Here is a 26583-nt window from a genome sequence, read left to right on the forward strand (position 1 = left end):
TCACTTAAAATATAGTCAAATGGGCCCTTAGGGAAAAGGTAGATGTTAAATTACTAATACATGTGACTCCTGCTCCCATACCACTCCTCATCTCCTTGGCACCTAGTGTAACACTAAACCTCTAAGAGGAATGAGCTCCCGAGTGGTATTCCACAGTATTTTATATCGTTACCTTCGTGTTACTGAGGTATTTAAAAATATCAATGGGTACCTTTTACACTAAAATGAGACTATCCAAATGACTTCAGAGACCTAGAAACTAATGATTAGCTTATTAGGGATCAGCCTTCTAGGTTCATGTCTTCCCCAGCCCAAGGAAATGATCAGGTGTACCAAGCGTGAGAGAGCAGGCCCAGCAGGGACAGAATGGGGCCAACAGGGGCTCACATGAGAGAGGCTGAGAGAGTGGGCTGTGCTAGTGGGTTGGGTTGAGTATCTCAGCTCTCCACTCTGTATTTTGCCCAAAATTTTCACGTCCCTTCCAGGAAATGAGAGATTAGACAGAGAAAAATGTGGAATACTTGCAACATTCCTGAGAAATTACACAACCCAGACTGAGGGCTGACACAGAAAGGTGACAGTGTAGAGCAAGGGTCCCAACCCCAAAAGCCTGCAGGGGACAAGCATGATGTGGACTTGCTGTAGGGTGTTGGTGTCAGGGAAACAGTGTGGACCAACTGGAGAGAGTATTTCCAAAGAGGCAACATGGGACTCAATTCAAGCCAGTGGTTACATGCAGGAGGGCTGGCCCAGTGTTATCAACTTGTTAAGAGCAGTCAGATACTTACATTTTTAAAAATAAAAAGCCCTTGTTTTTAGATGTTGAAAACTAATCCCAACTTTTTAAAAGAAGACCTGAGAGAAAGAATGCCTGTGACAGAATTGAACTTGTGTGTCAAGCCAGGAGACACCTTGGGCTCCCCACTTCTGAAAGCTAATCAGTTCCCTCCTTAAGCTACTCTATCTTAGGTTTTTGCGATTGGTACACGACTGAGCTATTTATTGTTCCTCATTTTCTCAATTGAAGACACATCTATTTAGCTTTATCCTAGAGTGACAAAAACTTACCTGAATAGAAGCCTATAAACTTTAAGTTTTAAACATTCTTTGATAAATTTAATTCTTTTGTACTTCTAAATATCTCCTGGTTTCCTTTAAGGATTAATAGTTTTATTTTAAATCTTTAATTATTGAGGATTTTACTACCCCAATGAGCTGAATAAGAAAAATTTCATTCTTATTTCCCATTTAAATATCTCATTAAAAGTTAGGTAAAATTTTTAAAAAAATGTTACATTAATTATTCAATTGTTAAAATTTTTCTTGCTTGAGAAAAACAAGAGTAGTAAACTATTTTTAATGGAAATTTGACTCCCCAAAAGTTTGAAAGAGATAATTGAGCCTCTCAGAGTAACAAGTAGGCTGTGTTGTATAAAGAGCTCATTTTACTCCATTTGAGAAATAATATCCAAAAGTTGCAAAAAAAGAAAAAAAGCAAACAAAAAGAAAATGTGTTTTTTTTGTTGTTGTTATATCAGGAAAGGTTAGTTTAAAAGTAAAGGTTAGTTAATATTTTATGAACAATAATTCTAAGTGAAAGTATCCTATATTACAATTTTCTAAGGCACCACTTTTACTTCCCTTTCCTCAAATTGTCATTCTCAATTATTGTACCTTATCTATAGCCCTGTCTTAACCTAAATTAGGAAAATAGGAATGGGAAAGAAGCAAGGAAGAGAAAAAGGAATATGACTACAGGGAAATACTGGAAAGACCTCAAGTAAGACAATTAGAATACAGAAGAATATTGACAAGTGAGAAGCTGAGAGAAGAATATTATAAAGAATGGTGTGGCTGAAAAGGGAACGAGGAAAGGAAGGGAGATAGAGAGTGAGGTTCAGAGTAAGAAAGGAAAAAGCTGAGAGAGAGAGCGAGAGAGAGTGAGCACAAGAGTGGTAAAAAAAATAAAAGAGAGGAAAAGGAACTAAAAAGAAATAAAAAAAAGTTTGGTCATTTGCTATATAAAGTTAACAAAGCTTAGAATATTGCAACAAATGTAGTAGGTAAATACTTTTTCAAAAAATAAATCTGTGTCCTTTTATGGTAATTAGAACCCTTATGCTAAGACTTTAATTCAAAAGTCCTATCCTGAATTCTAGTGTGGAACTGGATACAAAGAGAACAACTAGCCCAGAGCTAGACTAGTATATTTAAAAACTTAATGTACGACTTTAAAAAATCACTAATCAGTGGGTATGTGATAGATTCTTTTTTAACTGATCCAGGTATATTGGTAACTATTTAGAAAAATATTATTTAAATCCTAAGCAAAATCCTAGATCCAACGATATAAAGAAAAACCAAAACCAAAAGAAAATAAACTTCAATATCTCAAAATAAAATATATTGGAAATAAGCTACCGAGAAAAGTTTTTACAAAAAACTAATGTCCTTAACATATAAATAGTTTATACAAACCAATTAAAAAAAAAAACAAGTAAGGGTACTTGCATCAGAAAAATGAATAAAGAACACAAGCAGAAAACAGCAAATGAAAATGGCTAGTGTTCACACGAAAAAATACTCACTTGCACTATAAGTTTTTAAAAAGGTAAATTAAAATGTAAATGCAACTTTTACTTAACATCAGAATGATTAAACATAATAACAGTCAATGTTGCAAAGCTCTAGTGGGAGCAGTACATTTAAAATACTGCTGGTAGTAAGATAAAATACAGGGCAGGGCAAATGTGGGTTTACAGTGGTGAATATGTGAAACACAGAGTTTATTCTTGCATTATTATTTATTACTTATTTTATTATTTTCCATACAAACAACTGTAAACCTACTTTTGCCTTCCACCCTGCAGTGTAATCTTCCTGGAGGACAATTTAAAATTATGTATCAGCTATTTTAAAAATAAATATAGTTTGATTTAATGAAATCAGAAATACAGGCAAAAATTTGGGTAAAAGGATATTCATCCCAGTTATTTATAATACCAGTCTGTTGGGAAATGGTTACATAAATACAACATTTATTTTTGGATGTGAAATGAAGTAGGAATTTCCCATGAGGCTAATTGACCCAGCATCATTTGCTGACTAGTTCAATCTTTGTTCACTGATGTAAGTCCATACCTCTGTTTCTATATCTGCAGTGGCCTTCTAGCCATTCCATTTTCTTCTGTTGGTCTCTTTACCCCACATTAATATTATATACATTTAATGGCACAATTTTAGAATAAGTCTTGACATTGCTTAGAACAAATTTCTCTGCTTTTGTATTGTTCCAAAGTATATTGCTGTTCGTTCCTCCCAGCTTTCTAACACCATGTACATTTTAGAAAGAGCTTATTAAGGTCCCCTGACCTCAAGATCCTTCTGAGACTTGAAATAGAATTAATTTATTAAAACATTTGAGAGAAGTGACATCTTTCAGATATTAATATTTCTCATCTAAGAACATGATACAGCAAACCCTTGATTTTGCAGACTTCAAATTTAATGTATAAAATGTCTGGTCCTTATGTCATATGGAAAAATGAACACCCTGCTAGTTTTAAAATCCTTTAAACCAAGATTTGCTTATAATTAAATTAACTGTTTTTTGTTATTAATTCACCATTATTTTTGACAAATTTTAGCAAATGTTGTAAAAAACACTGTAGTAATTTCGCTGACATAAATAAATATTACATGTCTACAACTGTACATGTTTAAATCCAAGAGTTCTTGCTTGTAAACAATGTTCAGCAATGACTGGCATATGATCACACTACATCGAGAATGGTAATTGATTTTTTGTCCCTAGGGTGACTTTCTGCAGCAGTTTTAATGTGTGCAGGCTGATGTTCCTATGTGCCTCAGCTGTGTGCATCTGTTGATTGGCAGTGACTGGTGAATGCACGCATTTACTGGAGCTATTCAGTATAAATTTAAATTCATGTTATACATATAGAATTTTTTTCTGTGAAATTAAGCTTTTCATACATACTTAATTTTCATTACACAAACACATCTCCCTAAGTAAAAACAGATAAACTAACTAATTTGTCAATTTTTAAACATATATTTGGAAAATCTACTTTATTGTGTAACAAACTTTCAGGTTTAACGGACACCCCCTCACCCAAATTAACCCATATATTAAGGTTTTACTATCTAGGTCTTCATTTATTTCTGTATTCTTTATACATCTTAATAGACTCATATACCTTTTGTTATATTTATTTCTTATAGTAACCATATTATTTTATTTTTGTTATCAATGGTATCTTAAAATTTAACTTTCTTCCCTGGTGGTTTTGCTGTGTGGTTAGAGCATCAGCCCACAGACTAAAGGATCATGGGTTCAATTCCCTGTCAAGGGCTCTACCTGGGTTGCAAGTTTGATACCCAGCTCTGGTCAGGGAACATGAGGGAGGCAAATTGGTTGATGTGTCTCTCTTACATTGATATTTGTCTCTCTCTCTCTCCTCCCTTCCTCCCTACTTTTCACTCTCTCTAAAAAGCAACGAAAAAAATATCCTCGGGTGAGGATTAAAAAAAACAAACAAAAAAAATTTAACTTTCTGTTTTTGGTTGCTACAGAGAAATGTTTTGTATATTAGTCTTATATCTAGCAACTTAGAGGAACTTTTAATGTGTTTCCTTCCTGATGGCCTACTTTCCCCCATATTAGGGGGATATCTGAGAGCTCTGGAGTGTGAAAACTGTCAAACATCATTAAGAATGTGAGTGTGGGTTGGGGAGAAGGCAGACAGGTGAGTCACCTCATCCCCTCCCAACTGGCAATAATGAGACGGAGGAATCTTCTCCGAAGAGCTGCTCACCCCCATTGGGGAGGTAGACTGCAGGCCTTAACAGGCTATTGTTATCTTCAGTTTGGGAGCTGGTTCTTTCTAAGCCTTCCGGTTTTAGCTTACCTGTCACCTCTTCAATGACTACCCTATTATTGGAACCTGCCAACCCTCACCTGTGCCTGCCCTTATTCCCTATTACAGAATCCCATTTATGCCCTTCATGGTAGGTAATGATCACATTTTATGATTGCTTGTTTGGTAAATTACAGTTTTCTATCCGTTCCCCCAACACTCGTGAGCTTCATAATGACAGGACCGGTTTGTTACTCTGTATTCCTGGTACTTCCCACTAAGCTCAATAAATACTTTTAGACTGAACTAATGAGTTAAATATGGCAAACATCTGCTTCAATTTTTAATGTTAACAATGTATTGTATCAACATTTAAAATATATTTACTTGTATAATTTATTTTTTTTTGCACAACTACCTTTTAAAATAGGCATTACTAGTCCCTATTTGACAAATGAGGTAACTAAGGCATGGGGAAATAAGTAACATAGTCTAAATTACAGCTAGAAATCAGTAGAATTGAAAACAGAAGCCAAATCATCTAACTAAAAATCTAATTTAAAAATCATATAACAAAAGAAAAAGAGAAAGAGGGAGGGAAGACAAGATAAAGGAAGGATGAACGAAGGGAGGAAAGTTCCTTCATATTTAGGGCATATCATCCTATTTATCCTGCTAAGAACTTCTTAGGTCTCACACTTTAAGCCAGCGGTTCTCAACCTGTGGGTCGCGACCCTTTTGGCGGTTGAACAACCCTTTCACAGGGGTTGCCTAAGACCATCCTACATATTAGATATTTATGTTATGATTCATAACAGTAGCAACATTACAGTTATGAAGTAGCAACGAAAATAATTTTATGGTTGGGTCACAACATGAGGAACTGTATTTAAAGGGCCAGAAGGTTGAGAACCACAGTTTAAGCCCTTAGGGAACCTCAGACCTAAGACATTTCATGCTAGGAGGCAGTTTAAGAATAATTTCAAGCAACACTGTTCTACATGAATCATACAGAGTGGAAATAGAGGAGTTCGCAGTTATAGAATATGTTTCTTTTTCTATGCATAAACTCATGGGTAAAGTCTGGTCACATAATCAAGTCTGATAATTGTAGGAAGTACTTACAATACTATTTAAGCTTCAATTTCGGGGTTTCAATTGACTCTCATAAGTTTTCTACCTTAGCCAACATGACACAAATCTTTGGCCCTCTCTTAACATTTAAAAGCCACATGAGACTATCTTCCCAGTTATATTATAGTTATGAGGGTAGAAATAAAGTTACTTTCTATTGGAATCACTATTGAAAGAAAGATAGAAAGGAAGGAAGAAAGAAAGAAAGAATTAAAATCAACTTCTGATTTTAATCAATGACATTACATGTCCATTTCCTTTCTTTGTCCCTAAGTATGATGATGAAATGGCAATTTCCATTAATTCTGATTATCTGGCTTCATATTGTGACATTACAAAAAAAAGAAAGGAATCCCCTACTGGGAACTTTTACTCTGGAGTAAAAGAAAAAAATATCCCGAGTTAACAATGCTATTTCTGTGCTTTGGAAGGCAAAACTACGTTCCTGCCAAAGGGTAATCCCCATATAAATGCTGATTGCTAGGCGAAACACGCTGACAGAATGAGACCTCCTTATAGAGTCTATTGACACAAGAACTCTAAATTGCTGAAAGGAACCACTCACCTCTTCCTGAACCCAAACAGAGTTATGCTATGGTATTGATGAAATTCTGTCTGCTCCAGGAGGACATAGCAGATCATTCTCTTTACAAAGTAGTTTATCGGGGATGGACGATGACGTGTACTACAGCTTAGGGATCATAACTGAAGGACTGGGACATACCCATTACTGAGACGTCATATTCTATCAGCAGCGTTGCTTCTTGTCCACACTGTTTGAGAATACTCATGGCTTCAGCATGCGTGGTTCCCAGGAGTCGAATTCCATCCACACTGAGCAGCCTGTCGCCAGGTTTAATTGTGCCCTCTCTGAAGGGAGAACAGAGGAACAGTCTCTAGCAATTTAGCATGACGGGGCTTACTTAGCATTAACAGTCACTTAGCCAACATGGTTCTTTCATACACGCTCTACCATCCACTCCATTTGCATTTCCTTTTAAGCCTCAAGTGTGACAGTAGGAGAGTAAAGAGGTAGCCCTGAACAGAAAATTGCTGCAATATGAAAATCAGTAATAAGAGAATAACTACACATTAGCAAGTAACCAAGTCACCCGCAGTTAACTCTTGGGGTACAAGAGTAATGAAGGCACATTTCTCTCTTCTGGATTTTTGCCCACATGTCTGAAGATGATTTATTAGAGTCCAGGAAATAGCATTCACCTATTTTCCCAAAGCCAGGTGAGCATAAAAGCCTGCTAGTTCCATTCAATTTATTACCAGTGAACCCAAGCAGGACAGGAATGCTGGTGAAAAATTTCCCTAGTCTATAAAATTTCCTACTGATTTATAAGGCCATTTGGCGATCGTTAAATTGATTCAGTTTCACATTCACTGGAAAAGTCAGGCAAATACCATTCTCCCTGCTGGGACCACAGACACTCAGGGCACTGGGAGAGATCCCTCAGGACCTAGTGGCACCACTAGGGCACGGCTTCCAGATCATAACCATCCTGCCTCAGGGATGGTCACAGCGATGAGAAAAGCAAATTGGGGGGGGGGGGGGGGCACGAGTCTAGGATTTGGGAAGAATAAAAACAACCTCTTAATTATCTCTCAGCTATATAATGCTCTAACTGTTTTGACTTTAAATGTTTATCTTAAATTCTTAGATTTCCTTTAGTCCTACATTAATTTGGTAATTTGTTGCTCACAAACTAGCCTGCTTCTGATATTTCTGTTGACTCCAACTCTAAATGGTAGTAATCAAGAAGCGAAAAAGCATGAGAAGGGAAAATGCTGGGGCTGACCAGCAGACCCTGAGCGATGGATGAATGGATTACTCCAACACAACATTTGCTGTGAAAGAGAGGGCTAAGGGACTGTCTGGCTACCGTAACTAGACAGCCCCGACTGCCTGTCTCGTTAGGCTTTTATTGCAGTTTTTATCTTTAGATACAATCAGTAGGGTGAGTAATCTTGGGAGGACACATGTGCTTACATTGTCCTCTAGGCAAGGGCATCCAGGGATTAAGCATAAGGGTTCCAGGAAACACCAGGGGGTCTGCATGTGCACAGACTTGTTTGGAAAGGTCAAGGAATAATCAGAGGTGCCGCCTTCGACACTCCCCAAGTCTCCCCTAAGCCGGAATTCCGATAAACAGGGAAGGCGGCCTTCCACACACTTCCCTTTTCTCAGAATGTCCTCCTTACAAACTTTCCAACCAAGTCTCATGCTTCCCCACAGGAAAAAGGCAACATTTCCCTGGAAAATTGACTTTGTATTATTCTCTGGAAACAAATATATTTTAGCACAAGTGAAAAACCAGTGTCTTCATATCCTCTTATTTTATATTAAATATTAACTTTTTCAAAATATATGAGCTCACAGTATGAGCACTGAAGGAAAATAAACCTACACTAGCTCTTCGATGTACTAGTTGAGAAGTCAGTAACCATAATGGGCCTCAGTTTTGTCGTCTGTAACTGTAGATACAAATACTTCATTTCATGGGTGGTTGTGAGGATAAAATAAGGTAATGTCTGCCAAGCACTTTGCACAGTTTCTGGCACATGGTAAGTGCTCAATGAGTAGCACTGATTACTATCACCATTTCTATTGCTTAAGGAAAGGTTTTAAACTATTTTCCTGGTCTGAAACATAGTGGGGTCAGGGGTCACCAGTGCACTTTTCTCCCACCTTTTTTTCCACAATATGTAATGGCAGGAGTTGTGTTCCCCCACCATTATGGGCTCCGCTTTTGCTGTGGAAATGAATACAAAGATAAGTATCTCCTGAGATACCTAAGTTGTGATTTTACTTGGGATCCCCCCAAGGTTTATGAGATGAAAGCTGAAGGAGCTATCCTTCAGGTAGTCAAATTAACCAGGGAAAGAAAGCAGTAGAGACCAACAATACTTCATTTTATTAAAAATTACTTCCCTCTGACATCATCAAAGGGGCTAATAATAATGATAAGGATGCTGCTAAGAGTAAGACTCAGACCACCACCACCTGTCTTTCCAGGACAGGAGATTAGCAATTGCGGCTGATGCCCCTCAAGTGCCTGCCTTCAAGGTGCCGGCTGCCTTTTACCCCAGAGCCACAGCACGGCCAGTCCCTGCAACGCACCCAAACAACAGTTGTGGATAAAACGGAAAACCTTGAAAGCTAGCTGTTCTCTCCCTTTCACAAAGGAGGAAACTGAGCTCAGAACCGTTGACTCACTTGCCAAAGACAGGGCAGTACGTGTGGCATCTAGAGTCAAGCCTTTCTTTTGATTCCGCAGCCTAAACTACTTCACTTTTCACATTCTCACACATTTAGTTACTATCTATCTTATGCTATGAAATTTATAACCCATCAACGTCTCTGCCAAAGTCCCTAAGCTTTATTAATCTGTTTGGATAGTGACACAGAAAGATGGAGCTTACCTGTCAGCAGGCCCTCCAGGACGAACACATGTTATCACAACGGGACGAGATTTATTTCTGTCATCGTGTGCTCCCCCTGGCAACGAAAAGAAATACAGCTCCTTTCACTAAAAACCTTCACTTACAAAATGCCAGCTGAGAACTTTTGTTGATGTGTGGAGGAAAATGCAAATTATTTTTCTTCTGGCATATAGTCACCTCAAAAATCTTATTCATTTTACATAGAGTGTGTTAGAAGTCATCATTTCTTCACCTCTCAATAAATATATGACTGTAATTACAGGTGACATAAAATACTGAACTACTGGTGTGACAAGGGAATCAGTGCATTATCAAGTCCTAGCCCGATGTGAACAGCTGCCAGTTATAAACAAAGTGCCGGTGGGGAGACCAGGCGCTAATTACCTGGGCTGTGATGCAGGTGAGTAGGTCTACAACCTGACATACAGGAAGAAAAACCTGAAGTAAAAGAAAATCATCCAAGTATTTAAAGAAGAAAGAAAAAAAATTCAAGTGGCTGAAGTGGCCTCCATTAAATTGGCATGTTCAAAATTCCGGGGGTAGATTTGGCAGACTATGTCAAGCCAATCGCAAAGCTAAATGGGAATTTTAATTTTGTATAAAACATTTCTCATCAATAATTTTTAGAACTATAGAAGCTTTGAGATAGAAGGTAATTTATTGGAAATCCTCCTTTTATCTAGGACCGCTTTGTACAACTTGTTTAATCTGTGCTCCCCCAGCATCCACTCGAGACCCACCCCTTGTTCTGCTCACTAGATTGGAGGCAGCCCATTCCACATACGGACAGACACCAGAAGGTTCTTCTTAACATTTGTCTTTCATCTAGCTTCCTTCAACTTTCATCCTTGCATCTCTGTTCTGTTATCTACAGCAGTAAAAGAAAAATGTATACCCTCACCCAGCCAGTGTGGGTCAGTGGTTGAGCGTTGACCTATGAACCTGGAGTTCACAGTTCAATTCTCAGTCAAGTCACATGCCCAGGTTGCGGGCTAGATCCCCTGTAGGGGGTGTGCAGGAGGCAGCCAATCAATAATTCTCTCTCATCATTGATGTTGCTATCTCTCTCTCTCTCCCTCTCCCTTCCTCTCTGAAATCAATAAAAATATATATATTTTAAAAGTATGGTTTCTTCTACAAGTGTTTCCTGAAAGTTGAAAATAGTGATGATACTGCTAAGTCTCATCTTCTTGAGGCTGAACATTTCCAGTTTCTTAACTGTCAACCATCTGACTTGACTTCCTCGTCCATCACCACGCTGGCTGCCCATCTGGGTGGTCTCTAGTTGCCACTATGTGATTAATATGAACGTACTGCCAAGTAGTTGTTCCTTAATGTCTGCCTGGTAGAACAGACTGACATTTCCCAAGCTTGGCACAGGTAGGGAGGTCAACTTAAAGACCGTAAACTGATGAACAACATAGATCCAGAGACATAGAAGCATGGAATAGACTGTTGAATCTCAGAGGGAAGGCGGGGGTGGGTGGGTGGGAAGAGATCAACCTATGAACTTGTATGCATAACCCATGGACACAGACAATAGTGTGCAAAGGCCTGGGGCAGGGGGCATGGGGCAGGCTAGAAGGGATCAGTGGGCAAAAAAGTGGACATATGTAATACTTTTAGCAACAAAGATTTTTTTTTTAAAAAAGAACCTAGCCTAAGAGAAAAATACTATTATGTAACTTCTCATTTGCAAGGTGATCATTAATAGACTAGAGGCCTGGTGCACAAAAATTTGTGGACTCGGGGGGAAGGAGGGGTCCCTCAGCCCGGCCTGTGCCCTCTAGCAGTCTGGGACCCCTCGGGAGATAAGGACCTGCTGGCTTAGGCCTGCTCCCGGGTGGCAGAGGGCAGGCCCAATCCCTAGGTGCAGCCCCTGGTCGGGCTCAGAGCAGGGCCGATTGGGGGCTTGGGGCACCACTCCCTGTCACACTCAAGGCAGGGTTGCGGCGCGACCCCCTGTCACGCACAGAGCAGGGCCAATCCGGGGGTTGAGGAGCTCCCCCCTGTCACTCACAGAGTAGGTCCGATAGGGGAGTTGGGGCACCGCCCCGTCACACACAGAGCAGGGCGGATCAGTGGGTTGGGGCACTACCCTCTATCACCCACAGAGCAGGGCCAATCAGGGGATTGGGGCACCGCCACTGTTACACTCAGGGCAGGGCTGATGGGGAGGTTATGGCTCTACCCCATCACACACAGAGCAGGGCCCGTGGGGGGCGGGGGTTGGGGCACTGCCCTCTATCACCCACAGAGCAGGGCTGATCAGGGGGTTGGGGCACCACCACTCTCACACTCAGGGCAGGGCTGATGGGGAGGTTATGGCTCTACCCCATCACACACAGAGCAGGGCCCGTGGGGGGGCAGGGGAGGTTGGGGCGCCACCCTCTATCACCCACAGAGCAGGGCCGATCAGGGGGTTGGGGCACCGCCACTCTCACACTCAGGGCAGGGCTGATGGGGAGGTTATGGCTCTACCCCGTCACACACAGAGCAGGGCCCCGGGGGGGGGGGGTGGGGGGTTGTGGCCCCGCCCCCTGTCACACACAGAGCAAGGCCGATCAGGGTGTTTGGGCACTGCCCCCTGTCATGCTGATCCCGGTGCTGGGAGGCATATTACCCTTTTACTATATAGGGTAGAGGCCTGGTGCATGGGTGGGGGCCAGCTCGGTTGCCCTGAAGGGTGTCCTGGATCAGGGTGGGGGTCCCCACTGGGGTGCCTGGCCAGCCTGGATGAGGGGATGATGGCTGTTTGCAGCTGGTCACACACCCTTCAGGGTGGGGGTCCCCACTGGGGTGCCTGACAAGTCTGGGTGAGGGGCTGAGGGCTGTTTTCAGGCTGGGGGTGACTGAACTCCCAATGCTCCTTTATTCCCTTTTTTTTTTTTATTCTGGGCCAGCTTTAGCTTGAGGCTTGGCTCCAGCTCTTAGGCCTCCACTCCTGAAAGTAGGTTTCTGGCCTTTGCATACAATGTTGCGAATCTGCTGGCTGAAGTCCGGTGGTATTTGTTAAAATGTTTCAAACTGCCAGCTCAGAGGCAGCCGCAGGCGGGGAACGTTGGTTTCCTCTGTCACTGAGGCAACCAAGCCTCATGTTAGTTTCCAGCTGCCTGGCTGCTGGCCGCCATCTTGGCTGACAGTTAATTTGCATATCTCACTGATTAGCCAATGAAAAGGGTAGCGGTCGTACGCCAATTACCATGTTTCTCTTTTATTAGTGTAGATAGGTTTGCTTTCCCCAGAAGCAGTATTGATTTAGAAAAGGATTGGGCCTGAAGACAGCAAGAAACTTTTCCATAATTTTGATTTGGAGGTCTAAATTCAAATATATACCAGTGAATGCATATTAAAGTATGAGAGAGATAGCTCTAAATTTCATGATATATGACATTTTATCAGTACTTGAAATGATGAACGAAATTTAGTGACTGGCTTAGGTTTCAGAAGTTTGGTGATGCCAAGCAAAACAGAAACCACTCAGAGACCAGTGGTACTCTCAATCCTGGCTGCATTCTAGCATCACCCACCTGGGATATTTTTGTAAAAGTATCAATGCCAGGCAGGGCCACTGTGCAAAGCAAATCCGAATATCAGGCTCCATACGTTAGATGAGTACATCTACCTACAATTTTATAGTTGAGAGTGACGAAAAAGTTTCCTGGTCTAAAGTGAAAAGTAACTTATGGCAGAGTGATATTCCTATCAGCCCAAACCAACTCCTGTAGCTTGGTGGTAAGGGAATTAACTGAAATTTAATTCTCCAAGATTTAGGCCAGAACATCATTTTTCATTCTATGGATGAAAGGTCCTATTGTTTGGTGAGCCAAGGTTTTTAGAACCTGTGACATACCATTAGAAATGTAATTCCATTCAGTAGCTCAAAGCCGGTTTTATTGTTCTAAGACCCACTTTAATTGGTTAAAAAAGAAATCTCCTGAGCTAAATGAATATGCTCCATCTGCAAAATCTTCCCCTCTTTTCTGAATGTCCTGGTCGTCTCCATTGATTTAAGTTTAGCTCAATATTTATGCACCTGTAAACTATTATCTGCCATGATGACATTTACCGACTGTCTCACTCTGCAATTCTTTTTGTGATTAACCAATGATTCCTAAAGGGTGGATGGTGGCCCCTTTTTCAGCATGGAGGACCCTCCAGACAGATCTCAAACTGATATAAGTTGTTTATTTGTCCTTCATTGAAAAATTATGCAAAAAAGTTACACAAACTTTTATGTTTAACCAATGTAAGGGAGTTATTAAAGCCTACAAAAATGTGTCACCCATAAACTAAAATGGGTTCATTATGAGAAAGACAAATATCACATGATCTCACTTATATGTGAACAAAATAAACTGATGAACAAAATAGGTCCAGAGGCATGGGTGCATGGAATAGACTGACATCTCTCAGAGCGGAGGGGGAGGGGAGGATGGGAAGAGATTAACCAAAGAACATATATGCAAACCTGCATAGCCCATGGACACAGACAGTAGTGTGGAGAAGGCCTAGGGTGTGACGGGGGGCTGGGTGGAGGGGTACAGAGGGAGGGAAATGGGAGACATCTGTAATACTCTCAACAATAAATAAATTTTAAAAATTAGTATAATACTAAGAAATCTGAGGTCCACATAAATCTAGGCAACAGTCTATATTTATTCCTTCATTTATTAAGTGCCTACAATGTACCAGGTAGTATTCCAGTCGCATACAAAAAAACTATTACGAGGCATGCACACGCAGACAGATGTTCAAAATTCCTGCAAATTGTGTGAAGGGGATTTTGTTTACATTATATCATCAGTTGTCTTGAGGTGGCTGTGGATTTCAATTACTTTTTTTTTTAGTTCTTGATGCTAAATTACTGTTGGTTTAGCTTTTTTCATTAGCAATTTGATTGGTTATTGATTAACCAAACAGCAACTAGTGATAAATATTTGAACCAGCAGTACTTTCACTGCAGCTTTCCAATAATTAGGCATGTAGGCATGTGATCAAGTGCCTCCTTTCATACCTATATTGCAGAAACAGATCTGTATACACCACCTCGTGCTAAAATTACTTGTAAACTGACTTTTCATTACATTCACTTACTAGTTCTTTTACACAGAAATTTGGAAATGGTTAAGGTAAAAGATGAGGGTGAATCGATCTTGTTTCATCCAAAAATAGGACCTGGTCAGAAAAACGCAATCACAACTCGTCTGAATCACTCAGTGAGCTCCTCGATGCCCATTTTCTTTACCACTCGCTTGGGCACTTAATCAACTTATGTCCAAAATTCACTGAGCTGTAACTGACTGTAGATAGGGGTCCTGTCTTATGACTCCAGAGTACTTGGCCCTATGCGGACATGTTGACGAATCTTTAATAAATATTTGATTGATCTATTTGCTACATGACTAACACAGAATGAAATCTAATGCTTAAATCTAATGCTCAGTCATTTAAGGTAAGTCTATAGGACTGAACACATCTCATTTTTTCCTTGATGTTTGTAAATTTATTAAGATACTTAGTTACTTTGAATTAATGTTTTAATAAATTGGGTAGAATTTTGACTCTGATGAAATACAACATATAATAGATAAAAATAAATCAAGAAATGTCAAATCTTTAAAGATTCCTGGTGCATATATAGCTCCCTCACTTTCACACTAGGATTTATGAGTTGTTAGCGTCTGTGCAGTCTTTAAGAAATAAAGCTGCTGAGAAAAATAGAATGTTAAAATCCAAAATTACAGCTCAGAATTAAGGGTTTTATAGACAAGTTGGGATCACTCAAAATATTTATTATTAATGTCATCTCATTCCATAATAAGATGAGTTGAGCTGATGTACAAAGGTGCTAAGGGATTAGATTATCAATTCATCTTTAGAAAGCTATAAGAAAATGTATTAAAATAAGAGAATAAAAGTTGCTTAATTCTAGTGTATTAAACCAAATCAAGTCATACTCATCACATCAACATTTTTCCCCAAGGGAAAAAATAATCTTTATTTAAATTATGAAATCAGGGATTTATGACAACATGACTTTTTAAAATTTTTGTTCTTTATCTTTAAAAAAATTAGAGTATAGTTAATGTACTATATATAGTAATATATATATAGTACATTAACTATACAACATAATTATTTAACATCTATATACCTAACAAATTTATCACATGATTAAGTGCAATAACGATCAGGCACCATGCAAAGTTATTACAATATTATTGACTATATTCCCTATGCTTTCTTTACGTTATATTCCTGTGACTTATTTATTTTATAATTTGTTCTTCTTATTCCACTTCTTTTTTGCTCATCCCCCTATTCTTTCCCCTCTGGCAACCATCACTCATCTACAGTTTTGACTCAGGGCTATAGAAGAGTATAAAGGGAAGGTACAAGGTGATTGAAAAGTGGCAAATAAGAAGGATGACTGTGAACAGATAAGGTTTACAGACGTGACTTCTTGGCTCTGTGTTAACAGGCTGAAAATAAAGCTAGGTCATTTGGATTCCACTTTGATTCCCACTCACTGCTGCTTTATTTCTTTAAAGAAAATGAACGAACAAGCAAAATAGAGATAGATTCATTGATAGAGAGCAGGCTGACAGCTGTCAGGGGGTGGTGAGGGGTTGGGGAGATGGAGGGATTGAGCAAAAAAGAAGAAAAGAAGGAGAGAAAGAGCTTATGGATACAGACAACAGTGTGGTGATTGATGGGGCAAGAGGGGCTGGGGGGAGGGAGAGGAGAGCCATAGGGGGGTAACTGGTGATGGAAGGAGTCTTGACTTGGGTGGTGAACATATAATACAGCTTATAGATGATGTGTTATGGAACTGTGCCACTGAAACCTGTATAATTTTCTTAACCAGTGGGACTCCAATTAATTCAATAAAAAAGAAAGAAAGAATGGGTGCAAATATTATAAAGCGACTTTATATGCTGGAAAGATCAGGGTTTTTGAGGATGACTTTCTCGTTCACTCCCAATATTTAAATTCTCCAAAAATATATGACGGTTTATTAAACCATCACCTACCTCGTATTACAAAACCAAAGGTATTGCCTTCTTTATGTAATGTGACCTCCACTGTTCGGAAAATAACACTCGATCCTTGGACAGCTGAATGTAGAAAAGAGACAGGCCAGCATAAGTTTAAGTCATAATAACATTTCTATATTATTTGATGTGGCATGTAATATTGCAGATTCCTGTTGCAAATAATTATTGCTTTGAGTATTAAAACAGCAATAATTTGTTTTCAAAGAAATGTTAGAAAAAATAACTGGAATAACATACAAATACCATAAAAGAGTCCATCTGCACACACAACTCATACAGATTCAAGTGGAATCAAAATCACAGGCACTTCTTTTTCTCTTGTGTAGCCAATTTCTAGGTAGAGGGTACTACTCACATTGTTAAAACTCCATAGAACAAGAGAGACACTTTTCATATGATAAATAGAATCGTTTTTCCTTTGTGAAAAGCAAAAACAATATGATTTGTGTAAAACTAATGAAACAAGTAATGTATTTATTTTTGCAGCTAGCAAAGGAAGAAAAAGTAATATTCTCAAATTGCTATTAAAAGATTAGGCTGATACAAATAGATTTTTTGACATGATGCAAAGCAATTAAACAAAAACATCAGCAACACAAATGAAACTTGGAGGGCAAAAGAAATCCTAAGTACATTCAAAATATTACTACTGACTAATAAAATAAAGATCCACTTAATTTTATTTGATATCATGTTTGCCTGTTTATTGCTCTCATGTCAAAAAATGAAATTACATTTTCCAAGTTGCAATCTCTAATTATATTACACACAGTATGAGGTTATAAATTGTGTGGAGGTGTGGTCACTACACTATTCTTTAAGACTGCTTTAAAAAAAAAACTGGTGAATAATTCTGTTATATAGTACACTACTGGTGAATTAAAACCAAAAAAAATCCACAAATTAACATTTCATCATTAGGATATAAAAATGGTTTTACTCATGGAGACAGAAAAGTTTGCAAAGTATATAATTTGATGGTCTTAGATCCTTGTATTAGATTTTTACAATGATATCTAATTATCTAATGTTATTTTCATGATCAATGACATTTTTACATTGTTACTAGATCTTGAAGGTTATAGTGTATAAAACTATCAACAAGAAATATATAGACATGATTTAAGGCATTTAAAAAATAATACTTCTTGCCATAATAGAAATAGGAGATAGCTTTAATTAAGTATTAACTACAATTATTTTATTAGAAATTCTGAATCCTCGAAGGAACGGACATGATTATGTAAAGCACTCAGCTAAATTCACAAAGCTGCACATATCTAGCTGGGACATAAAGTACAATAAGAACTTGGATCTGCCAAAAAACATAAACCTACAGCTGACCAAATGTTTTTGTGCATTGCTGATTTAATTAAATGTCATATTCTTGCTCTCAGGGGAATTTCATTTTATTCTAATCAGCTAGGTCAGTATATACAACTAGCCCAAACCATTGAGATATAGATTTAATTCCATAAACAATTTGAGTTCAAACCAAATGTTTTCTTATTTCTATGATCCACTTCTAAGAAACCGATTAAGCACATGAGCTTTTTGTTCTATTGGTAAGGGAGAAAAGGAAAAGATACAGGGAGAAATAATTCATGAGCTTCTACTGTGTGCCAGGAATTCTGCAAAGTAGTTTGCAAATATTATTTCACTTAATCATTAAATCAACTTTCAATTATATACAACTAAATCTAATTCTGGGCCACCTGTCCTTGTTGGCTGGGTGTCTGCTGTGGAAGGCAAAACACTGTGATTTTAATTTTGCTTGAGCTAAATCTAGCTGACCACCAAATCTTACAATCAGATCTAACGTTAATATAAAGACTTTTAGGATTATTTACAGCTTTAGGTTATCCACACTATTGATGTTCATTATTTACAAAGGTAAATGTGAATGTTGACTACATTTTAATATACTTAATGAAATAGATTTGGTCTTTATAATTTTTTTATTGATTTCAGAGAGAGGAACAGAGAAGGAAAGATAGAAACATCAGATGAGAGAGAATCATTGATCGGCTGTCTCTTGCATGCCCCCTACTGCAGATCAAGCTTGAAACCCAGGCATGTGACCTGACTAGGAATTGAACTGTGACCTCCTGGTTCATAGGTCGATGCTCAACCACTGAGCCACACTAGCCAGGCTGGTCTTCATAATTTTTATTTGTATGATTGGTTCTGGGTGACTACATTTTTATATTCAGAACCAAGATATTTTATATTGCCATGTGAATTTTACTCATTACATGTGTGTATGTGGACATAAACACCCAATTAAATGGTTTCCCCAAAGAATCATATCTGGTACATAGAAGGGCTAGGTAGAAACCAATTTCACAGTGAAGAAATACTTCTCCTTGGTATTTTAGTTGTACTGTTGTCCTTTGTTTCTATATGTACTACATGTGTATTCATATTAATTTACTATGGCAAATTAGATTTTTCTAAATTATATACTACTTCCCTGACTCCTCAATTCCTACCTGAACAGGGGAATCAGAGTTTTGTTCTTTCCCACCTCATTATGTTAGGCTTGCCCATGTGACTTGCTTTGGCCAATGGGATGTTAAGAGTGTGAGCAGTGATTGGAAGTGTTTTTCCACTACCACTGCCACTGGAAGAGCTTTCCCTGGGAGCTGCTGCTCCTTCGGACAGAATCGCAGAATGATCCAGGCAGAAGAGATCTGAGACTGCTCCTGCCCACCACCACCACCACCACCACCACCACCACCACCATCATCATCATCATCTATCTCTCTTAGAATAAGAATTGAGAAGAAGGCTGTCACAGAGACATGCTTCAACACATTTATTTGAATTAATGAAGAACTCCTGATAGAAAGCTAGTCTGATTTAGCGGATGGTTTAACAGTGAGGATTGCCTTTGCCAACCCTCTGCTGTATTTTCCATAAAATAGGACATATTCCATAAAATATGTAGCTCCAAGTTTCAATAAAATAGTACTTAAGACATATAAAGAAAATCATGCCAAAAAATAAATCTTTTTGAAATATTTAAGCTTTATGGATAAAGAATTTTAGGTGTTAACTAAAAAGATGGCTGAGGATTATATAATATTTCAAAATTCTTTAGTGGTTATATGGTAAAAAAAATTTGAAGGCAGTGCTCTAGACTTTAATACATAAACACCTGATACTGTTTGGAATTTTCTTTCTAAATACAGTCTCAAACCATCACATAATTTTAAAGTCAAAAAGAACTTTATAGCTTATGTAGATGGACCATTTCATTTTCATAAAGACACTGAATCTTGCCCTGGCCAGGTGGCTCAGTAGATTAGAGCATCATCCTGTACATCAAAAGGTTTCAGGTTCAATTACTGGTCAGGGAACATACTTAGGTTGCAGGTTCAATCCCCAGTCTAGGCATGTAAGGGAGAGAGCCAATCAATGATGGACATTTCTCTCTCACTTCTCTCTCTTTCTCTCTTCCTCTATCTCTAAAAATCAATAAAAACATAGCCTCCAGAGAGGATAGAGAAATTAAAAAAGAAAGAAATGGAATCTTAGAAAAGGTAAGTGTTTTTCCCAAGATCAAAGTTCCATCTTTCATCTATCAGATCACATGCACACAACACACACACACACACACACACACACACACACCCTTCCACTTTTTTCTAGACTGGGTGGGAGGGGGGTGGTTGACTGGGGCTCAGATTCCTGTGATTAGTGAAAGAGTTAGCAATCTCGGCCTCAGGCAATCTGCCTTCAGCAGCCAGTGCTCCCCCCCCCACCCCCCCCTGGGTCTCATGGCTGGCGGCTTGCTCCTGCTCTGGCTGCCTGAGCACAGTGAAGGGGAGGCATATTAATTCCTTCAACCTCGCTGAACACAAAGATCTTATTAATTTATCCAGACATAATAGAAAATGACAGAGATAATCCTTGGAGAACAGACCTCTCCTATCTATCTACTCTAAAATTCACACTTTTGTGTTTAAAAATAATTTTCCCATTTCCCATCAGACTTATTGCATGCAGAAAGAAATGCTGGTATAATCACCAAGTCATGATAGGTTTTAACCCCTGATATGTCTGATACCCACCCTCCCCCCTTTAACTCTATGGATGCTATATTTATCCAGGATATCACCTCTCTTTTGGAAAACTGTAATAGCCTTCGGCTTATAGCTTCTGATATATTCTCCATTTGGGTTTTTAAAATGATAAGTCTAAAAACTCAGGTCTGGCGATGCCATTCCTTGGCTTTATAAGACTTCAAAGGCGCTTCATTGCCTACTTGATGCCATCCAAGATCCACCGCCATGGCTCACACAACCCCCATTGTTTCATTCCTGTTGCTGTTGCTGGCCTCAGTCCTCTCAGCCCTCCAGCCTCTCTGTTTTTCTCCGTGGGCTCCAGCAACTCCAATCTGTGTGTAGTTCAAACCGTGCACTGGGCTGTGTTCTGACCTCCTTGCATTATGCTCTGCCAAGAAAGTTCCTCTTCCGACTGGACTTGCCAAATCTCCATAAACTTGGCAAATCTCCTCTACTGTCCCTTGCCCTGGAAAGCTATCCTAAGAGTTCCTTTTAGGAAGAGATTGTGTTTTATTGATTTTCACATCCCCAGTGGAGTAAAAATGCTAAGTCAAAGAGCATTAGCTCTAGATATCTGACTTCTCTTAACTCCTTGGCATTGGTTTGAAGTAGCAATTTCAAAGCAAACAGACTCTTTTAAAGTTCAAGAAAACACAGTACTTTCAGTGTAATAATAATAAAAATGGTAATAATCACTAATGTACTATGGCTTATTGAATACCTGGTAATGATCTAAATACTTTACGAGATTATAGCCTTGAATTCTTAGAGAAAAATTTTACATCTATTATAGCCACTTTGTAGATAAGAAACCCAAGGCTCAGAGAGTTTAAATAGCATGTCCAAGGTCACAAAGCTAGAAAGGGGCAAAACTGACACTTAAGCAGTGACACAGTCCAAGCTCTCTACACTGGATTTCATTGCCTTCCCTTGCTGAAAATGAAAAAATGTTGGCAAGAGTTTTGAACATAGACTTCTATTGATTTTGTTATAAAATCACTGTTAAATTTTTGGTGTTAGATTTTATATTAAGTACAAGAACTGGTGCTTGGTTATGTATACTCACTCACTGAGTGCTGTCATCTGCTCCCAAAGCTACAAACACCACCTATATTCCCATAACCTTAAATTTACATTTCCAGCCCAGATCTTTCTCCCAAACTCCAAGCCAGACCTCCAGCTCTTGACATTTCTTTTTTGCATGTCAAATAGGCACCTCAACTGCAGCATTTTAAGCAATGAACTTCTGGTCTTTCCCTCGCAAATCAGCTCTGCCCACCTTCTTAGCCACCTCATTCATGGCAACTCCATCCTCCGGTTGCTCAGGATCAATGTCTGGGATGGCCCTTGACTCCTCTATTTCTGTGCAACCCACGTCAAACCTGTCAGAAGATACTGTTGGCTCTGCCTTCATAATCGATCCAGAATGTGATGGTCCCTGGCCGATGTGGCTCAGCTGGTTGAGTGTCAGACCCTACACCAAAAGGTGACTGGTTTAATTCCCGGTCAGGGCCCAGGCCCAGGTTGTGGGTTCGGTCCCCTGTTGGGTTCATGCAGGAGGCAGCTGACTGATGTTTTGCTCTCATGTTGATGTTTCTCTTAACCCTCTCCCTTCCTTTATCTCTAAAAATCAATAAAAACATAAAAAAAGGAATGTGATGGTGTTTCTCCACCACCACCCCTCACCTGGATCACTGTAATAGTCCCCCAACCGGTGACTTAGCTTCTACCTTTGCCATGGCAGTCTATTCTCACACAGCGGCCAGAGGGAGCCTTCGGAAATATAAACCAGGTCATGTCACTCCTCTGCCCCTACATCATTCCGAGCAAAATTTAAGGTCTGTCCAATGGTCTACAATAGTACCTCATCCTTTATATTCTGACCTCCTCTCCTACTTCTCTTCATGCTCACTCTGCTATAGCCACACTGCCCTTCCTAATGTTTCTAGAACAACTTCAGATATATTCCTGCTGTTGGATCTTAGCACTGGCTGTTCCATTTTTCTGCAATTCTCTTCTCCCTGAAATCCACACAGCCAACTTTCTCACCTCCTTCAGTCACTGACTAATGTCAGTTTCCCAGAGAAACTGTTCATAACTATCCTATTTAATTGCAATCCCACGCCAGCACTCCGACCCCTCTCCTTGCTCTTTCTTTTTCCCACGGCATTCTTGCTATATAATTAACTTACTTATTGTGGTTTTATCTTGTTGTCTGTCTTCCCATTAGAATGTAAACTCCACCAATGTACATAGTGGTGGCTAGAACTTAATAAATGATCAATAAATTATTGCTGAACAAATACATTGTAATTGAGTATTAATATTCAGTCTAAGTTCTCACCAGGACAGAAAAGCAAAGAATTTTCTCAGGATAGCATTCCTGTTAATAGCTTAATAGTAGGAGAGGTGGTTGTAGAATAGCACAGCTTAAAGGTAGGGCAGCAATAATACATAGCGTAAGGTATACCTCACACTGAAGAAGCATATGGACTTTGGAGTCAGGGAGCCTGAGTTCAAATGCTGACTTTGCTGCTTACTCATTTGGGAAAGATATTAACTTAAGCCTCTGTAGAATGAGAATAATAATGATAATAATGCCTATCTTGAGTGTTGATTAATTTGTGTATTTATTATTTACCAAAACATGTTTATTGTTCTAAGTTAGTGTTCGGCAAACCGTGGCTCGGCAAACCGCTCACGAACCACATGCGGCTCTTTGGCCCCTTGAGTGTGGTTCTTCCACAAAATACCGGCTCTTCCACAAAATACCGACTTCTGCGCATGGGCCACAAAGTTTTAATCACACTGTATGTGCGCGCCCGCACGTGGTATTTTGTTCACAGACCACCTTAATAGAAAGCAAGTTCTATATAATTTCATTGATATCTACATTCTTTTCAATTCTTCCTGAGCAGGTTACAAGCTTATCAATTCAAATAATTACTATTATTTTTAATCCTCACCTGAGGATATTTTTTCCATTGATTTTTAGAGATAGTGGAAATGAGAGGGAGAGACAGAGAGAAACACCGATGTGAGAGGCACACATCAATTGGTTGCCTCCCGCATGCCCCCCACCAGGGCTAGAAGCCTGCAACCAAGATATGTGCCCTTGACTGGAATCGAACCCGGGACCCATCAGTCCCCAGTCCGACACTATCCACTGAGCCAAACCAACTAGGGCTCAAATAATTTTTAAATATCAAGAAACTATGCTCTGCCATCCCAGTAATGAGACAATGATGGCAAAAAGGAAGAAAATAAGAAACAACCTTTTAGGCAAAAACGTGGTGTGGCCGTTCTGCCTTGGGTGACAATTACTTACAGACTGGCGGCAGCTCATACTCGACTTCAAGAACCACTCTCTCCCCCACATTCTTCAGCAAACTGATGATTTCGTCATGGCGGAACTTGGCCAGGTTGATCCCATTCACGGCTTTGATGTAGTCACCCACATCCAGCTGGTCACTTCTGCAAAATAGGGGATGTCACCTCAGCGGACCCATCCTCTCCACAGGCCTGTCCGACTGCATTTCCATGTTCCCTTCATGATTATCATGCAAGGCCCACGGAGCAGCAGTCCCAGCCTCCTGAGCTACGGCTGGTCCTGGGAGTGGGAATACAGCCAGTTGGATGCGAGAGTCCGCGGACCCCTCTTACTCATGCTGACTCTTAGCCTTTAGAAGTCTTGCTCTGGATCTGTGGCTGTCTCTGATTTCCCCCCCAACCCTTTGCCTCTTCTATTTTTAGAGAGAATCATGAAACAAAATACAGAATTTTTTTTTAGTTACTCTGGCCATAAAGGATTGGCTATCTAGGGAGGGTGGCGGGGGGGGGGGGGGGGGGGATGTAGATTATCCAGATCCTGGACACACCAGGATTTTTCCTTTCTTCACATTCTTCCCCATTTTTGCCACCTGTCTTTTGGACGTGTCACAGCTTTCAATATCTTCGTTGGGAATTTCCTAAGGAAAGCATCAGCTTGTTTTGCTATTTATTGCTTACAACGTGAGTGACAAAGAAGAGTATTGGTGAAGGAGAAATTATAACAAAAATACTAGGCTTCGGTAACATTCTTGTTTCTCTTCACCACCATAATAGAACCCTGGCTGCTTGTGGGCTTTTAGTCGAACTCTACTTGTAAGCCAAGAGCAAGCAGCTAGACGAATGATAGGATTTAAAATTAGGGCCTTCAATAATATTTTCTCCCCAAATAAAAATACCTAATTCATTTATTTTATGTAAGTTCAGCTTCAATCATTCCTTTTTCAGTGAGCCTCCCTAATCCGCTGCAGTCTGCCGGACATGCTGCCACGGTTACCTCGGGTTTACTGACACTCACCAGGCAACTTAACCGCCGACTGCTCTGTGACAACTCCTGTTGTCGCTTTTCACTGTTATTATTATTGAACTTTTGCAATGTTATTATTATTGAACTTTTCATGTTTTCTATTCCATATCTCCTCTAATAGATTATAAGTCCCCTTAGGGCAGAGACCTTATCCTAAATTAGTTTGGTTTACTACCTATAAAATGTAGGTGCCTTAAACAGTGAATGTTTGGTGATTGATAATAATACAACCAGCACAGCACTACTAGTAACTACAACATCAATACAACTGCCAATGGCATTTCCCCCCACCCGCCCCACCGTGCTCACATGACGCTCTGGAGACATACACAGCCCGAGCATCACGGACTGGCCATGACTGTTACAAAAAAGGAGGCTACGGGTGTGGAAAGCCGTCTCTTAAAAGCCTGAAGAAAGGAAATCAGGATGCTTGTGTGGACACTGGCCTGTTTTACAAACAGTACCTCGGATCATGGAGCAATCAATTGGACTAAGCTTATAAATTAATTGTACACACAGGTTCACCAACTGGAGTAATCGCTATTTCAAATGACACTTTATAAAGCAAGCACTCTAAACCCTAATTGGCCATTATGTGGACAAAAGCACTGGTGTCCAGGATTTAAGGTACATGAACCTTACTTTGAACGGAAGCTGACCATCCCATCCCCTCTTCCGGAGGCGGATTTTTGAATCTGTCTACAAAGCAAGCCCACTCCTGCCCGGCATCCAGGACAGACTGCCTTTGGCAATAACTCGGACAATTTGCAGCTCACTGGGAACAAGCACAAAATGAGACCTCCTCGCCTAAGCCTGCTGTCCTTTTGAAGATCACCTCTGTGTCTGATGAGAAGGGAGATCCCACAAGTAGAAAAGTGGAGAAGATGCCAGACCCGCAAAACTGTCCCACAGAAGCTCAGAGTCGGGCCTGGCTGTGCCCTCTCTGGATCATCTGTTCCCCAGGTACATGACCAAAGGGTCTCATCCCCATCACAGTCCATCTGTGTTCAGTGGCACATTTGGGGACTGCAGCCATACAGGGGTTTTAACATTAAAATCTCACGAGGGCCTGGCTGCTCCTGAGATGACCTCCCAGGTGACTCGGGCACAGGCAAAAAAAGCCACACCCTGAACCATGCCCCACCGCACTTCCACTGTCATTCATTAATCGGTGACCTTCTCTGGGGGAGCTTTAGTGTTTGAGTTAATTTCACCCCATGTCCCTTTGCCCACACTTCCCCGGGATGAGGTTACCTGGCTGCAATGCCTCCTTGCCGCAAGTTAGAGACTCTCGGCTTGCCGTCCTTATCCACTCCGCCCGACACGGTCAGTCCCAGGGTGGTGCCTTCCTTCTTCATCAGCTCCACGAAGGTGGAGCCCTTGAATTCCTCTGTTGAAAAAGAAAAGCATTTGCCTTATGAAATGAGATTAGAAACACAAGGTGTTTTGTGTGTGAGGAATGGACGCCTCGCCAGGAACTCTTTCCACATTTTCTTTTATGTGCAAAGATCTGTGGCCTCTTTTCATTGCAATTTGCAGAGTGCCTCATAAAGATTGCATGCAGATATTCCATTGTTATTAAAATGGGTACCAGTGGGACAGTTCACTCTAGGTTCACAATAAATAGTCTGATA

General features: G+C 39.9%; 1 protein-coding gene across 4 annotated transcripts in view; it reads right to left on the reverse strand.

Moving 5' to 3' along the window:
- The window catches only part of GRIP1 (glutamate receptor interacting protein 1), a 681581-nt gene that overhangs the window by 118339 nt on the left and 536659 nt on the right, over positions 1–26583 (reverse strand). For all 4 annotated transcript variants that reach the window (XM_059683530.1, XM_059683528.1, XM_059683529.1 and 1 more), the window contains exons 3-7: positions 26204–26339; positions 23924–24069; positions 16502–16585; positions 9444–9519; positions 6736–6881 (exon numbers count right to left, since the gene is read on the reverse strand). In XM_059683530.1, coding sequence (XP_059539513.1) covers positions 6736–6881; positions 9444–9519; positions 16502–16585; positions 23924–24069; positions 26204–26339 — 588 coding nt within the window. The remainder of the gene's footprint in view (positions 1–6735; positions 6882–9443; positions 9520–16501; positions 16586–23923; positions 24070–26203; positions 26340–26583) is intronic.

The sequence above is a fragment of the Myotis daubentonii genome, chromosome 2 (assembly GCF_963259705.1).
Source record: "Myotis daubentonii chromosome 2, mMyoDau2.1, whole genome shotgun sequence".
Lineage (NCBI taxonomy): Eukaryota > Metazoa > Chordata > Mammalia > Chiroptera > Vespertilionidae > Myotis > Myotis daubentonii.